We start from the raw sequence: 15,062 nt of genomic DNA on the forward strand, positions 1-15,062 counted from the left end.
TCTGTACTGGCCAGTTCTGTTCCTAAGAGAGATCAAAGTATCGTTTGTTGAAATCTTTGGCTGGTTAATGACAAAAGCAATAGGACGATTTGCTGGACTGTTTTTGTTGCTTGCTGGAGAACTCGAGAGTTGGAGTTTTTCTAGGGAGAGAGGAAGAAGTGGTGGAGTGGTGAGTGTGGCAGGAGGGAAGAACAGCAGAGAGTGAATATCTGGGTGTATAGCAGATTCTCAGCTGCATTTGCATCTCGTAAAAGTGTGCTGCTTACAAGTTGGCACTCTAAGCTGGGATATACAGCTGCTTTAGTATTGCAGAAGGTCAGTGGAAAATGGGTAAAACAGGCAGGACTAGGCCACCCTATGGCATCTAAAATGTTTTGGTAAGGCATAGCCTGTTTGCCAAGTAAGTATATTTTTCCTAGGATTTCCAAGTAGCCTGTCAAGGATCTTTCTGAAACTTATTGCATTGACCATTATGTCCTAAACTGTATGCTTTTAAAAGCACAGGTTGCACTTTAGTGGATTATTTATTTAAATAACTAATAGTGCAAATATAATAATGCAAAAGGAGTACTTGACCTACTGGTCTTGCTTGCTCTGAAATCCCTATGTCTCACTAGTTAATACACTATTTTTATGTGAACTTCCTTTCTGCTGGGGACAGTTGATTGTAGTTGAGATGTGTTAGATTTCTAAGTTCTAACCAGCAAATGTCAGGGTGAATATTCTGACTTCTCGTGACTGAGTCTCTGACACTTTCAATATCAATAAATGAAACAGTTAAGTGAACTAATACTGGGTCTGAGAGCGGACTTCTGGCTCCTTTTCAGTTTTTGGATACCCTTTCCTTTGTGTTTAATTTCCTCTACTGCAGACACCGAGAAAAAGACCCTCAGTAATCTGTTTCCAGTGTTAAGAATGCTTTTATTTGACATTGCCAAATCTTGATTTGTGGCTACGATTATTTTAAAACTTATGATGAGGTCGAAGCTGAGAAAACTGGATGTACTGAAATCATATATGCTCCTTCAGTGTCTTCTGGAGGAATGTGGTGTGGAGCCTTGTGTTAGTTTTGTGAGTGGTTTAAGCAGTTGAGGTTGTCCTGCTGCCAGAAGGAGCTACTCTGCCTGTCCCTTGTGTGGCAGGAACATTTGTGTGCTTGCATGGGTTAGCCGTAACCTAAGTTTGGGAGCCTGATCTAATTTTTAGTCAGATTTGTCTGAGCTTGTGGGGAGGGAGCAGGGCTCTTCCTCTTGACAGCAGGAGCGTTTTAAGTCAGCTTGGCTCCTGGTGGTGAAATGGCACCTCTGGAGCACTGTTTGGCCACGCAGTGAAGTCAGCCTGAGGCTTGCTGCTGTGGACAGGGATGCTTCTCCTCCTGCCTTGCTCCTACGCGCCATGGGGTGGTGTGTCCTGCCATGTTAACTCCCTGAAGTGGCTGGCTGAAGCTTTAGGTGAGTATTGCGTCCTGCTCAAGGAGGGGCCTTGCCGTAGGGTGCAGGAGGGAAATAGGACTGTCCTTTCTGTAGCAGCAAGACAGTAGTGTGCTTTTGGTTGTATTATCAGTCCATATTCCTGGGTTACACTGTAGTGTTGTGTGAATTTTCGGTAGCCTCTTCTGTGTGCGGATAGCATCTATCCTTCATTGCCCAGAAGGATATTGATAGCTCAGAGATGTTCAGCAGTAGTATCTCAGAGAATTTCTTTTTTTTTTTTTTTTTTTTTTTTTAAATGGTGGCCAAGATTTTCACTGTATTTAAGTTCATCTTTGTATTAAAACAATGGTACTTTCTTCCAGATAACAGTTGTTTTTAATGTTGCTACCGTTTAAAGCTTTGTGCTGAGAGCTGCAGCTACAAGCTTGTGAACTGAACAATGTCATTCTCTGAAAGAAAGGCTCCATGAAGGAACGTACAGTCTTTGGTATCAAAGATGAGGCTTTACGAGGGCAGCTTTCACCATTAATTTTATCTTCCTTAAATCTAGGTCATCTTTGGAGTTCTGTTTATGTGCGTAAGTGTGTGAGCACACATATATGTACGTGTATTTATCTTATCTTAGCGCTTCATTCTTCCAAGGCTAAGGTTTGAATTTTGGGGTTGCAGAGAGATGTGTTTCAGGTAAGACTCATTTAGGAAATGTGGCTAGATAACTGACGGAACAGTTCTTGCAGGGAAACTGGTTCCATGCACTAGTTGACTGCCTGATTGTAAATGTGAATGAGGCACATCAGTCTGCACTGGTGAATCTGAAGAGCAGAAATTCAATTAATGGATAGGGTTTTTTCTGTTTTGATGTTTATGGAGTTGATGGTCTCTCTAGCTGATGTTTTAAGTAGCTGATTATTCACTTAAGACCCTTGTCTCCTCTTATAGAGGATCTTATGTCTCTTCTGGATGCTGACATACATTCTGCTCACCCAAGTGTCATTATTGATGCTGATGCTATGTTTTCAGAAGATATTAGTTACTTTGGTTATCCATCCTTTCGGCGCTCATCACTTTCCAGGCTAGGCTCATCCAGAGGTAATTTTGCACCTTTTTTTCTTTGTAACAAGTAGTTTTCTGTGCAAAACGTTAGTGATAGTACACACTGGTGGTTTAGATTCTGATTTAATGCAAAAGTAGACTGTAATATGTTGTCAAAGATATAGAGTAGATAAGTAGACTGTTACTCATTATCGACATTATTAATAGCTTCTGAATACGAGCAGGTAAGTTCTGCAAGAACCTTGATAATCATGCATTTTAAATCTAATCTTCAATCATTGATGTTGCAAAGTGTTATAAAATTTTTGCATGATAAGTTTATTTTAAAATGTGTAGTGTAAGTACCTAATAATTCATATATTGCATTAGGAATATTTAATTTTGCTCAAAAATCAGTAACAAGTGATGGCATGCAGCATTCTTAATCAGGTTGGGAGGGGAGTTGCTCTTTACACACTGTTCTTTACACTTTCTTAATGTGTTCCATGGCAGAAATTAACTTTATGGAATGAGGAGAAATATGTTTAGATACAAGGAAGGGAGAAGAAATCTATATTATACTTTTTGGAAATATTTTTATAGTTGGACAGGGACAACTGTTTGCAGTTGATAACACCTTGAGCACTGTTAAGGTGTTCTACGTGTTTTTGTAAAGCATATTCCACTTAGGGATTTATAATAGAACATGCAGCAATTTCTTAGCTTTCTGAAGCTATTACACAAATGCCCACAGTATTTACAAACTGTTAATCCAACCTCTGCTGTCATTGTTTGTTTAGTACAGTTCTGTTGCCTTTTGTGAACCTGTTACAGTATTTTAATTGCTGAACACTTAAGTGCTTGTTACAAAATTATTAGTCAAGGGTCAGTGTGATGTTTGCTAGAGGATAGTAAGTACAGTACTATATGAAATATATTTGTAAGACAACCTGTTGTTTTTGGCTTATGTAAAAGCTTTCCCATTTGTCTAGTATAGCAAAAGACCCAAGAGTTGGAGTAATTTATTGAAACTATGATACAGTAACATGGTCACCTCATACATGTAATGCCAGTTGACTTTTGTGAACATAAATGAAGTACTTAATACGTTAAATGCATTATGTGCATGTACAAATATTAAGCATCTGACATAACTCCTTCTAAATTCCTCCTTTTTTTTCCTTTCCTAAGGTTATTCTATATAAGACGTTACCACGAATTTTATAATCCTTATTTTCCATGCATAGTTGACTGTTGGAAAGTTAGTTTGATTACCTGATTTAAAAAATTTATCTGCATGAGCGAACTGCAGAATACTGGCTTTAGACAGTTTGTAGGCCAATTGGAGGGGAAGCATTTTGGTAAGGAACATTTTCCTACAAGGATCCTTTTTAAAACTTGTCTGACTCTTGAAAAGTTTTCATTTGATCTACTCAAAACAGATGCACTTTAATTTATTAAATCCAGTCCTATAGAGTATTGCTTTAAACAAAAGGGGTTGGATTATCAAACTTTTATACAAAAGGTTTTTTTTTTTTAATGCTTGCTTTCTTTAACCTTTTCAAATTATTGTTTTTTGGGAAAGTTGTTATGAAACTCTCTAATAAATACTCTTTTTTGGTTTGCTTAAATATATCTAACAGACGGTACAGATTTAGTATTTTTTGTTGTTGTTACTAGATTGATAAAACAATACTACAAAATTCTGCATATTGTACTATAAAACCTTAAGTTGCTATGTTAAATGTATTTGGCCTCTTACAATTTAAGTGACAAGTAAGCAATATGCTTTCACATTTTGGTAGTACACAAACTGTAAGACTTTATTTTTAGCTTACTATTTTTATATTTAGTAATTCTAAAGTACATGTGCTTGAAAGGGTTAATAAATTGAATGTTGCATGTCAGGACTTCTTTATTTTTAATCTTTGTGAGTAGTTATAACTGCTGTTAGTTGCATCCTGAAGGGTCTTTACTAGAGAGTGGCTTACTTTTATCCCACTGGTGTGACCCAATTGCATACCAGTTCTCCTTCTTCCCTTAGAGAGAGACTCTGAGCTGTTGCGTGAACGTGAGTCCGTTTTACGTTTGCGTGAACGAAGGTGGCTTGATGGAGCCTCATTTGATAATGAAAGAGGCTCTACAAGTAAGGAAGGGGAACCAAACCTGGACAAGAAGAATGCACCAGTTCAAAGTCCTGTTTCTTTAGGAGAAGACTTGCAGTGGTGGCCAGATAAGGTACTGAAAACTTTTGAGTGTTTTACTTGCATGCAACACAGTAGACTTCTGTTTATGTTTTCTAAATAATTACTCTTTATTACCATGTTGAATCTCTGTTTAGTGTGTGTGACAGAACACAATAGCACATGCTTTATTTTGCACTTGGGAACATTATGAATAACTAATTACACCCTTACAATCATGGTCCTGCTATTACTTTTGTTTTAATTTCTTTCTTATTTTTAAGCCACCAATGTAGATTGTAAGGCTTAGTTTCTTTTGTCACTTAGATGCTTGAAGGATTTAATAAGCAATAGGGAATTCATGAAACAGGTTAAATTATCCTTCTGTACAAGAAATAAAGAAAGAAAACTTTTTTGGTTAGCATCTTTTTTTTCCAGAATGCTTTCGGTTTGATTGGATCAGGCTTTTAAGAAACAGCAATGAAAGATGGCATGTATTGGTTAACACAAAACAAGACTGCAAATAACATAAATGAGTATTGGCAGCTACTTAAGAATCCCTTTGGCTTTGATTAGCTGGACTTCTTAGACTCTCTAATTCCATTTTCAAGAAAAATTTCCCCACGCAAGATCCAAGAATAATAGAATGCTAGCTATATGTTGCTAGCTATGTACTTGTAGTCATTTTCTTGATGAATTATCTAGATGCCTGGTGAAATGGATGAAGAAAATACTTTCCAGGAATGGAAGTGAGAGTTGGTGTTTATTAGGCCAAATTTTATGAATTTGGGGCGTCTTTTCGTGGTGTTTCCGTTTCTATCTGTTTGCAGTATTTGTGTGGTTACTGTTTTGATGTTTCCCACTTTCTTTCCTTATGTCTCCGTTTTGTTCCTTTCAGACTAAATATAGATAGAGAGCTTGAAGAGGGAAGTGAATTTAATGGCTCATTTCTGCTTACAGCAGCTCACCTTTAGCCACTATCATCACCATTCTATGGTTCAAATTAAGCCATGCAGATACCTTAAAAAATGTTTGTCTAATAGGTGGCCTCCCAGCTACACTTTGTATGGCTAAGGCATGATTTTATCGAACCAATAACTCTGAACTTTTATATCAAGGAGAGCTGGCAGCTTTTGACCCTTTTGCTTTCTTACAATGGTAGAATGAAAGACTCATCTAGCTTGGGTAGAGAGTTTCTGGGGTTTTAGCATAGAAGAAGAGATGTAGTTTGGTTTGGGACTACTAAATTAGCTTTGTATGTCAACTGCTGTGTTTTGGTAACATTATTACTATCATTGTTGTTTGTTTATTTTTTCTGCTACTTCAGCAATGTTTTTCCTGTTAACACCATTCTTCTCTCTGGCCCAGATAAGTTAGTTACTGAATTAGCTTTATTTCCTGCATGGCTTTTTCTTGTTTGCAGATTCGGCAGGTTCTGCTCTAGAAGTTGTCTTGCAGTCTGTTATTGAACATCTTTTATGGAGTTAACTTGCTGTGATATCCAATTGCATCGCTGTTCACCTTAAAGATATTTAACTTCTTCCTCTAAAATATCTGTTAGCATTTGCACTCATATATACCGTAGGTTCCGGTTAAAACAGGATGTCTTCATCTTTTTCCAAGAGTAAATAAACTTCATCCTGCCCCTCAACTGAACAGTCATAACTGGAATTGTGCTGCCTCTTTCTTGCCATAGCTTCCTTCCCCCCCCCCCCCCCCCCCCCCCCCCCAGGTTTTCTTGGTGGTATTGTGCTACAGAAATTTTACAAGATAAATACTGAGGAAGGTGATTTTAGCTGTGAGACCAATTCAGACATTCTTTCTGTTTTGAAAACCGGGAAGGAGATCTGGAGATGCTGGAAGAAGACAGTAAGCTGGTGGAGAGGCTGAAGTACATGAAGAATCACTGAGAAATCAAAGATTCTTGTTTGCAAGATTTTTTTCTTTTTCAGTCTTTCTTTCTTTCATTTTGACTTTTAGCTCTTCAAAACAGAATTGTAGTAGTTCACGATGAAGACAGTAAACTTCAGTTTTTGGGAGGTAGAATAACAGCCTGACAGGAATGGATGAAACTCCTGGAAAGCTGATAGTATTCCCAACTGTATCAGCTTCACTCAGAATCTGAGACTAGTTATGTTGACATGCTGCATAAATGCTGAGTTTTTTCCAGCAAAGATTTGAAATAAACTGTTTGAGAATTCAAGTCAAAAAATTAGTATCTTAATAGCTAAACAGAACATACCTACTTAGAACAAACTACAGAAACCTCAGTTTGCACCGAACTATGGTCTAGGAAGAAAAAATAGTCATACTTCTCATATTAGAGAGTGGTTCTGATATGTATGGCAAAACGTTTTCACTCATATTTGGTACAGTTTAATACTACTACAGTCCAATCATGTTTGAGCTTTCAGAAGAATTAAGATTTTTGTCTGCAGTTTGAATTCTGAATCATCTGCAAATATGCAATTCCTTTGGTCTGAAGTCAGTATTTATAATTGAACAGACAAGACTGATTACAATACCAGACTTGTTATGTTGTTCATGCATCTTTGTGCTGTTACTCTTTTGAATAGCCTCATGGAGGCTGATATAGCCTAGGTTCTGATTTTTAGATCACAAGTGCTAATGTTTTGATGGAAGGGGGAGAAAGACTTTGAACGGCAGTTCTCTTTAGTTTTTACCTTTGTGTATAAAACTGTTTATTTTAAAAATATATATAAAACGAATTAGCAAGATAAAAAGTAACAGTGATATTGTCTTGTAGCAAAAATTAATTGCTATCCATACCTAGCTTTCAGGCATTAGGCCAGACAACTTTTGAAGATTCATTTACGCTAATGAAGTAGAGACACATATGCTTAGACTGCAATATTTTGTGATGGCAGATCTTTCTCAGAATATGTAATATTTATATGTTGGAAATTATTAAGCATGATTCAGATTAGCATTACTGCTGTGACAGTGGACTGTGCTGGTAGATGCCCTCCAGAGCGCAATAATTCTCTTATGACTTAACTAATTCTTGATCCTGTTATCGTACTATAAAACAGAATTCTTGTGACTGCTTCTGTCCCTTCCTGCAGCCTTCTTTCTCTTCTTTCCCAAGATATTGTTCAGAATTTTGAGCTGTTGGTAAGAGATGTACTGAATCCTGTGTTATTCAAGGATACAGTCATGCCTTTTGACATGTGCAACTCCATGCACACAAATAACAAAACTCTGTGAATCTAGATTTATGAAACTGAAACCCTTTGCTTCCACTTGAAAATTTTTGTAGCTGAAAGGGAAGCCTCTTAACTGAAGGGGTGGATACATTATTGTTTGTTTGTTTTTATGGTCTGGCATTGAAAGTCCAGTTTCCCAGACGGCTGTATTACTTAAACAAGTTATCTGACCATTGCATTAGCTTTTGCAGTGGAAGAGAGACAGCTAAGGATGCTGGTCCAGGAGATACCTAGTACAGAGAATTTGATTATGCTAATGTAATTTAGCATTTTTTAAGCTGTATTTTTCCTTCAGTGGAAATGTTTTGTCAAATTCTTCAAATTCACAAGTTTATAGTTTGAAATTCTCATCAGTGCAGTGGGAAACAGGAACTTGGAAAAGTGGGGTTGTAATTGTTGCATAGGTGCTGCAACATTGGTATACTGCTAAATCTAAGAGAAAAGGCCTGTGAGATCCAGGTAATGTGTAAGATGAGACAGTTGAGCAAAGTGGTACCAACTAAGTAGTTGAAAAATACCATATTAATGTAGTTAAAGTGTTAAAAAACAAAAGAGAAACCTGTAACCCATAATTGGAAGTCTGTCTGGTATGCTAGGTCATAACGATGCACTGAAGAGACATCTAGCACACTGATTTTTAGAACTTGATCTTGTTTGCTGTTGTCTGTCTTTAGAAGTGGAAGATCTGAATTTTTTAACTGAGGTAGTGAATTTGAAATTTGCTGAAAGATGTCTTCATGAGTATACTGAAGACTAATGCAATTAGGTTGCTTTTTTTGTTCATTTCAAAAGGCCAGAATTTTAGAGGGAAACATTTATTTTAAAAATGTCACAAGTTGCAGATCTTACCATCTTTAATTTTATGAGCAGTATTTTGTTCTTAAATTATGTGGAAGAAATACTGCTTGTTGTTTGTGTGAGGATATGCTGAGCTTAAGGCAAGCTCATCTTTATTTCCAAGTCCAAAATTCTTTGACACTCTGAAAAAAAAATTAATTATTAAGTTCATTTTTTTGTGTTGAAACTTGTTATGTTAAAATTTTGATATGCAAATTTTATAATATTGCTGATTTAGATTGCGTATTTCTGTATTTGTAGGATGGAACAAAGTTTATCTCTATTGGAGCTCTGTATTCTGAGCTTGTGGCAGTTAGCAGTAAAGGAGAACTCTATCAATGGAAGTGGAGTGAATCTGAGCCTTACAGAAATGCACAGGTACTGTACACCCTTAAATGCTACCTTAAGAATGCTTTATATGCCTTGAATATCTAAAGTGGTTTTTTTTTTGTTTTCAAAGAATCCTTCGCTACATCATCCACGAGCCATGTTCTTGGGATTAACCAATGAAAAGATAGTACTCCTTTCTGCAAATAGTATTAGAGCAACTGTTGCCACTGAAAATAACAAGGTATGAGATGTGTGGTGGTTGCGGAGTCTGATAAAGCTGTTTTTTCAGCTACATGTATTGTATTGTAGTGAAGTTGATTCTTAAGTAGGAGAAACTAATAATCTTTGTTCACTTGTCCATCTTCTTTTCTTCTGTAGAAATGTAAAAACAAAACAAAAGCCTAATTTGTATTTTGTAAAAATACAAAAAGTAAAAAACAGAGAAAACGTGAATGGAAAAGTTGATAATATTTAGATTTGCAGCAGATTTGGAGTTGAAACAGTGAAGGGATATCTGTTCTACCAGATTATTTGAAATGCTTGACTGTTGCACTAGAATCTGACCCTGGTTTTGGAATACAGAAGTCTGTTAATGTTCTGGATGTAATTACTGAAAAACTAATGGCATTGAAATTTTCAATACTGTAAAGTAAGTTATTTATATAAGCTTTTCTGTCCAGTCAAGAGTGAACTTGAAACTGTGAAATGTTTGGTTTGATAAAGTGTATGTACTTGTTGAAATACTTTTAGAACATCTCTCTGTATTTTCTCACTTTTTTTTGTCTGGGACTGGAAATAGAGGGAAAAATGTCCCAAAAACTCAGTTCTAGTGGAAGAAAAGGTGGTAGGGGATAATATCACACATGGGATTACTGAGATATATAAAAACATACGTATTTTTTTCTTTCAAAAATAGTAAATGTTATGTTAACCCTAAGGTGCAACTCTTTCCCTTTTTCCACCCCTCTTTTTTTCCTATTCTTTCCTGTCTTTCCTGTTCCTTTCTTCCCTTCTCCTTTAGGTTGCTACCTGGGTGGATGAAACTTTAAGCTCAGTAGCTTCTAAATTAGAACACACTGCACAGACGTACTCAGAGCTTCAGGGAGAACGGATTGTTTCCTTACATTGTTGTGCTCTTTATACATGTGCTCAGCTAGAGAACAACTTGTATTGGTGGTAAGTAAATTTTGTGTTTGCGATGTAGTTTTAATGGGTACCTTCATATCATTTGTTCTGAGAAGCATTACAAAATGGCTGAATTGTAATTCTTCTGAGTTCTGTAACTCTGCATGTAAGCTTAGGTACCCATTTAAAAGTTTGTTTATACTCTTTCTTTGTGCCTAAAGATTTTAGATCCAATTAGAACATCTTTAAGAGAATAGGGTTATCCATAGGAGATGTTTGTGAATGCTCCGGTGATTAGATATTTCAGTACTGAGCTGTTTCACAGAGTAACCTTAGTACATTTTAAGCCTTTCAGGCCTTTTGCAGATTATAAATGTGGAACAAGCTTAACCAGCTGTGAGGTCTCTATTCTCTTCTTGGGGTCTGTTAGAAAGTCTGATCTCCTAGTTTGAGGTCTAAATCCTAAATAAGAGAGAAACAACACCAGATGTTCTGGAGCTTGTTGTTAAAATACATAATGCATAGACATTTGTAAAATTTGATATGTCAGGCTTAATTGTCAAATTTTATGTCAAGATATTTTAATTAGGTTCAAAAAAAAAACCCCTCAAAACAACACCTCGAAAAGAACTCCAAAATGCATATCTAACTTGAGTGAATTTTTTGAGTATCATTAATGCATTGTCAGCATGCATTTTTTGTCTCCGCTTTAGAATTTGTTGAGTTATATATAATAGCAGAAGCTCAAGTAGCTTTTGGGCATGGATGGGTTAAATACTTTGTGATAACTTGGAAGTCTTAGCACTAGAAATCGAGTCTATGAAATAGCTTTTCTCATTATATTCTGATAACTCTAGACAATATTTAAGTAGAATTGTAGTTAGGCTTGTAAACTTAGTCCTTTTTTCAATTCTAAATTCTAGTCTAAAATCTCAAAATTACAGCTTTTTTTTTTTTTTTTTTTTTTTTTTAATGTCACCATTGACATACTTCACTCAGAATAATTACTTGGTATGGAAACTAATAAGCCATAACATTGGAGATACCTGTCTGTTTGACCCTTCTGTTTTTATTGTTTTAGAATAATCAGTCCAATATAATAAAGAAGCTTATTAGCATCTGTATGTAATCTTTGAATATAATTTATTTTTTAACCAACAAGCCCCTTTTGGGATGGGTTTAATTTCAGTGTTGGTGATTATATGTTGATCAGATTTCTGTAGACAGAAGCTTCTGTTGCTGTTGATATACTTAGGTGCAGTGGTCTCTAATATGCTAAACAGGCCTTCAGTCTTATGGAAGACTGGAAAACAATGCTTTTCATGTTTTGCTTGTCATGAAGGAAGCTTTCAAATAAAAACATCTAACTTTATAACCCACTGACTAAAACACGAAGTATTGAAACCTTATAGTGTCAAAATAATAAGAGGGTTTAACTGCGTACTTAGGTGGTGTTTTCAACTAAACTGAATGGATCCAGCTACAAAGGAAGGGTTTTGTTTTTTGGGTTTTTTTTCCTTCCACTCCTTCCCCTGTAGCAGCTTAAATCTGTCAGAAGAATCCTGGAGTCCTTCAGCCATGTCCACAGAGAGAAAGTGAAGCTTTTGGAATTTAAAAGTGAAAAGGCTTATCCTGGGCCCTAGTGAAGATAAGACAACAAATTCTGGAAATTACCATTAGTCATAGCAAAGACATTATCAGGAGACAATGCACAACTTAAGCTGTGTCTGGAGCACGTCATCTCAGACAGTTCTCAAGGCATTTTGGACTAGAATGAAAGTCATCGGTTGGCAGTGACATTTCTTATACACTCTCCCCCTTTGTTCTCCTTCTCCTTATAAATTAGAAAGCTGGGATGAATTTTGGAAGGTGGAGGTGAATGTGGAAAAAGATGTCACTTCTGCAGTGCTTTGAGGTTTTGGAGAAGGTTGCACAGAGAGCTGTATATTTAAACATGACTATGTTAAGCAGAAAGAATAAATTGTTCAAGAGTATAAATGCAGCACTTCTTTCATAGCCTTTTGTTAAATTATGTGTTTTTCCACAGGGGAGTAGTTCCTTTCAGCCAAAGGAAGAAAATGCTGGAAAAGGCCAGAGCGAAAAATAAAAAGCCCAAATCTAGTGCTGGTATCTCCTCAATGCCAAACATAACCGTTGGAACACAGGCAAGTTCAGCTGTCATATGTGACATATTTATAGTGCTATATGATGAACCTACAGTGTGTTCTTAAAAGAGAATTACAGTTCAGGCTCCTTTCTTGTTATACACATGAGTTCTATAAATAATCTGGAATTAAAATACTGTATTTTAATTATATGACTATAAAGTGATGTATCCTGTTAGTCTATATATTGTTTTATTAGTATATTTATTACTGTAAACATGGGGGAACAAAAGCGTACCCATACAAAATACCTTTGTTCTAACTTATCTACATCTTTCCTACCAATTCTGTATTTTGAGAGAAAGAAAGTATAGACACGTTATTCTTAAAAGAGCATTCAGTTTTGTAAATGACTTGGCATTTAACTGCCTGCAAGATTAGGCTCCGAGATTGATTCATGCAGGGCTATAGGCCTTTGGTTTGAATTCTTTACCAGAAATGTTAATAGCTGAAACAGAAGTTTATGTTTCTTCTTGTGATGATTACTAGAACTGGTATGAGCCGAAACAGCTCCCTTTCAAGGGGAGCGTGCTGCTTTTGGTTCCCAATCTGTTCTAATCCGCTCTGGGATGGGTCTTCATTTTTAGCTGATTTGTTCCTTTTTGGGCTGAGCCTCTATATATCGTTTATTAAACAATTGCACTTCTAAAGCTATTGTTTTCAGCTGCCAGTTGCACAACAGCCTCTTTCTTCTAATAAAGTGCGTAGTACATCATGCTGACTTTCCTTGTCACCTAGTTCCATAGGTTTTCCTTTCCTTTTTTCTAAGTGCTACCTATGTCACCAAGAAAAATGCATGCTTATATGATTTTCCTCAGTATAATCCAGTGCTCTCATAGAAATAAATACTTCTATCTTTAGGTGTGTTTAAGAAATAACCCCCTCTATCATGCTGGAGCAGTTGCTTTTTCAATCAGTGCTGGAATTCCTAAAGTGGGTGTCTTAATGGAATCTGTTTGGAACATGAATGATAGCTGTCGGTTTCAGCTTCGGTCACCAGAGAGCTTGAAAAACATGGAGAAAGCCAGCAAAACTACTGAGGCAAAGTAAGCGTGTTGAATGAAAAGACACACATGCATGCACACACAGAACACTTGTTTAATATTCTTTTTGATTGTCGATTGATAAAAATTGGAAGGAAAGTCTTTTTTGTTATTTTAAATTTTTTGATGCTTGATAGGCTCCTAATTTTCTTGTAAACTCTGCTAAATGTGCAGAAATGCTTACTGCAAGAAAGGTGTCTCAGTTGTCTGAAATAACTATGGAAATGTTAAGATGCAAGAGGAATGTTAGATGAAGACTTAAGTATTCCCTCCTGCCCCCAGCAGTGTTTCGCTTTCAAGCCCTTGATGGTTTTGTGAGACATCTTTCAGCCTCTCCATGCTTTGAATAAAATCATTTGGATTGACAGTTGTCAGTTAAATCTTTCTGTAAAGGTTAAAGTTTACCTATTTCAGAATTTCAAATGACTGTATAAAGCTAGTAATTCTTTCTGTCTTTAACTGAAACACATGAAAGGATATTTATAGTGTTATATTTATGCTCCATTAATGTTATAAAGCTAATCCCTGATTAAGAAGCATGGTGCCATTCAGAATATGGGATGTATAGTCTTGTTGGTTAGGACATTTGTTGCAAAGTATGAAGTTATTTAATTAAAGTATTTGCCAAAAAAATATTTCTGTTATGACAAAAATTAGGATGTGGAACATGGTTGGTTTCTTGGACATAATGATAGTCTATCTGTTGTCATAGAAGAGACTTCACCTTCTTATTTCTTTATTCTTAATAACACTTTTTATTCTAGGCCTGAAAGCAAACAGGAACCAGTGAAAACTGAGATGGGTCCTCCTCCATCCCCAGCTTCTACCTGTAGTGATGCGTCCTCAATAGCAAGCAGTGCCTCAATGCCATATAGTAAGTAATGTAGATAGCTCACAGTAGTGTAACATACTTGTGCAGATAAGATGTTTTAATAAATGCCAGTTCTAGAAAGATACAGTATTAATTTCAGAAGTTGGAGAAAAGTAAAAATCCTTTTTGGACTTTCACAATGAAACACAACATAGATAAAGGAATTGAAGTGTATTAGTGTAAGTAATGACTACTTGATATAAGGTGTAACTAAGTAAACATAATATTTAGTTCTCTTCAAAATCAGAAGGTGATCAACAGAAAGACAGAAAATAAAGTTGCTTTTTATGTTTAGTTGGAATGCGATAGTAAGCTTGTTTACCACCCAGATACTGAACTTGTTTAGGAAATTAGGAATTCCTTTCAAGATTAAGATGTTCTTACACAGTTTGCCTCAAAGGTGAACTTCAGTGGGGCAAAGTAGTAGCTGGTCATCCTTGTTACGTAAAATGTCTAAAACCAAACGTTCTTTACTGGGCACATACAGGTAGTCAGGAAAGACTTATAGTTCAAGTTCATCTTCAAGACCTAAAATGCTATATTAGAATTCTGTGTCCTGAGCCCTGAGTCAATGTAATTGACTTCTGATGCATCTTTGGGGGTTTTTTTTTTGTTTGTTTTTTCCCTCTGTTTGAAAGCATACATCTTATAAAGGGTTTATTACAATACCATCATTTGAAAGAACCTTCTCTGTGGCCCTGTAGCTTCTAGTTGTTCACATGCTGCAGTTCTTAAAACTGTTCAGCTAGAGAATCAAATGGCCTCATACAATGATTGAGAATCTCTTATGCTCAGATCTGCAGTAGTGATTTATAG

General features: G+C 36.1%; 1 protein-coding gene across 1 annotated transcript in view; it reads left to right on the forward strand.

Annotated features, from left to right (window-relative positions):
* Positions 1-15,062, forward strand: part of UBR5 (ubiquitin protein ligase E3 component n-recognin 5) — a 92,000-nt gene that overhangs the window by 30,477 nt on the left and 46,461 nt on the right. Inside the window, exons 8-15 of the mRNA XM_026119653.2 lie at positions 2,373-2,522; positions 4,492-4,703; positions 8,974-9,090; positions 9,173-9,283; positions 10,064-10,218; positions 12,215-12,332; positions 13,194-13,378; positions 14,140-14,249. Of these exons, the coding sequence (XP_025975438.1) occupies positions 2,373-2,522; positions 4,492-4,703; positions 8,974-9,090; positions 9,173-9,283; positions 10,064-10,218; positions 12,215-12,332; positions 13,194-13,378; positions 14,140-14,249 (1,158 nt within the window). The remainder of the gene's footprint in view (positions 1-2,372; positions 2,523-4,491; positions 4,704-8,973; positions 9,091-9,172; positions 9,284-10,063; positions 10,219-12,214; positions 12,333-13,193; positions 13,379-14,139; positions 14,250-15,062) is intronic.

The sequence above is a fragment of the Dromaius novaehollandiae genome, chromosome 2 (genome assembly GCF_036370855.1).
Source record: "Dromaius novaehollandiae isolate bDroNov1 chromosome 2, bDroNov1.hap1, whole genome shotgun sequence".
NCBI classification, from domain to species: domain Eukaryota; kingdom Metazoa; phylum Chordata; class Aves; order Casuariiformes; family Dromaiidae; genus Dromaius; species Dromaius novaehollandiae.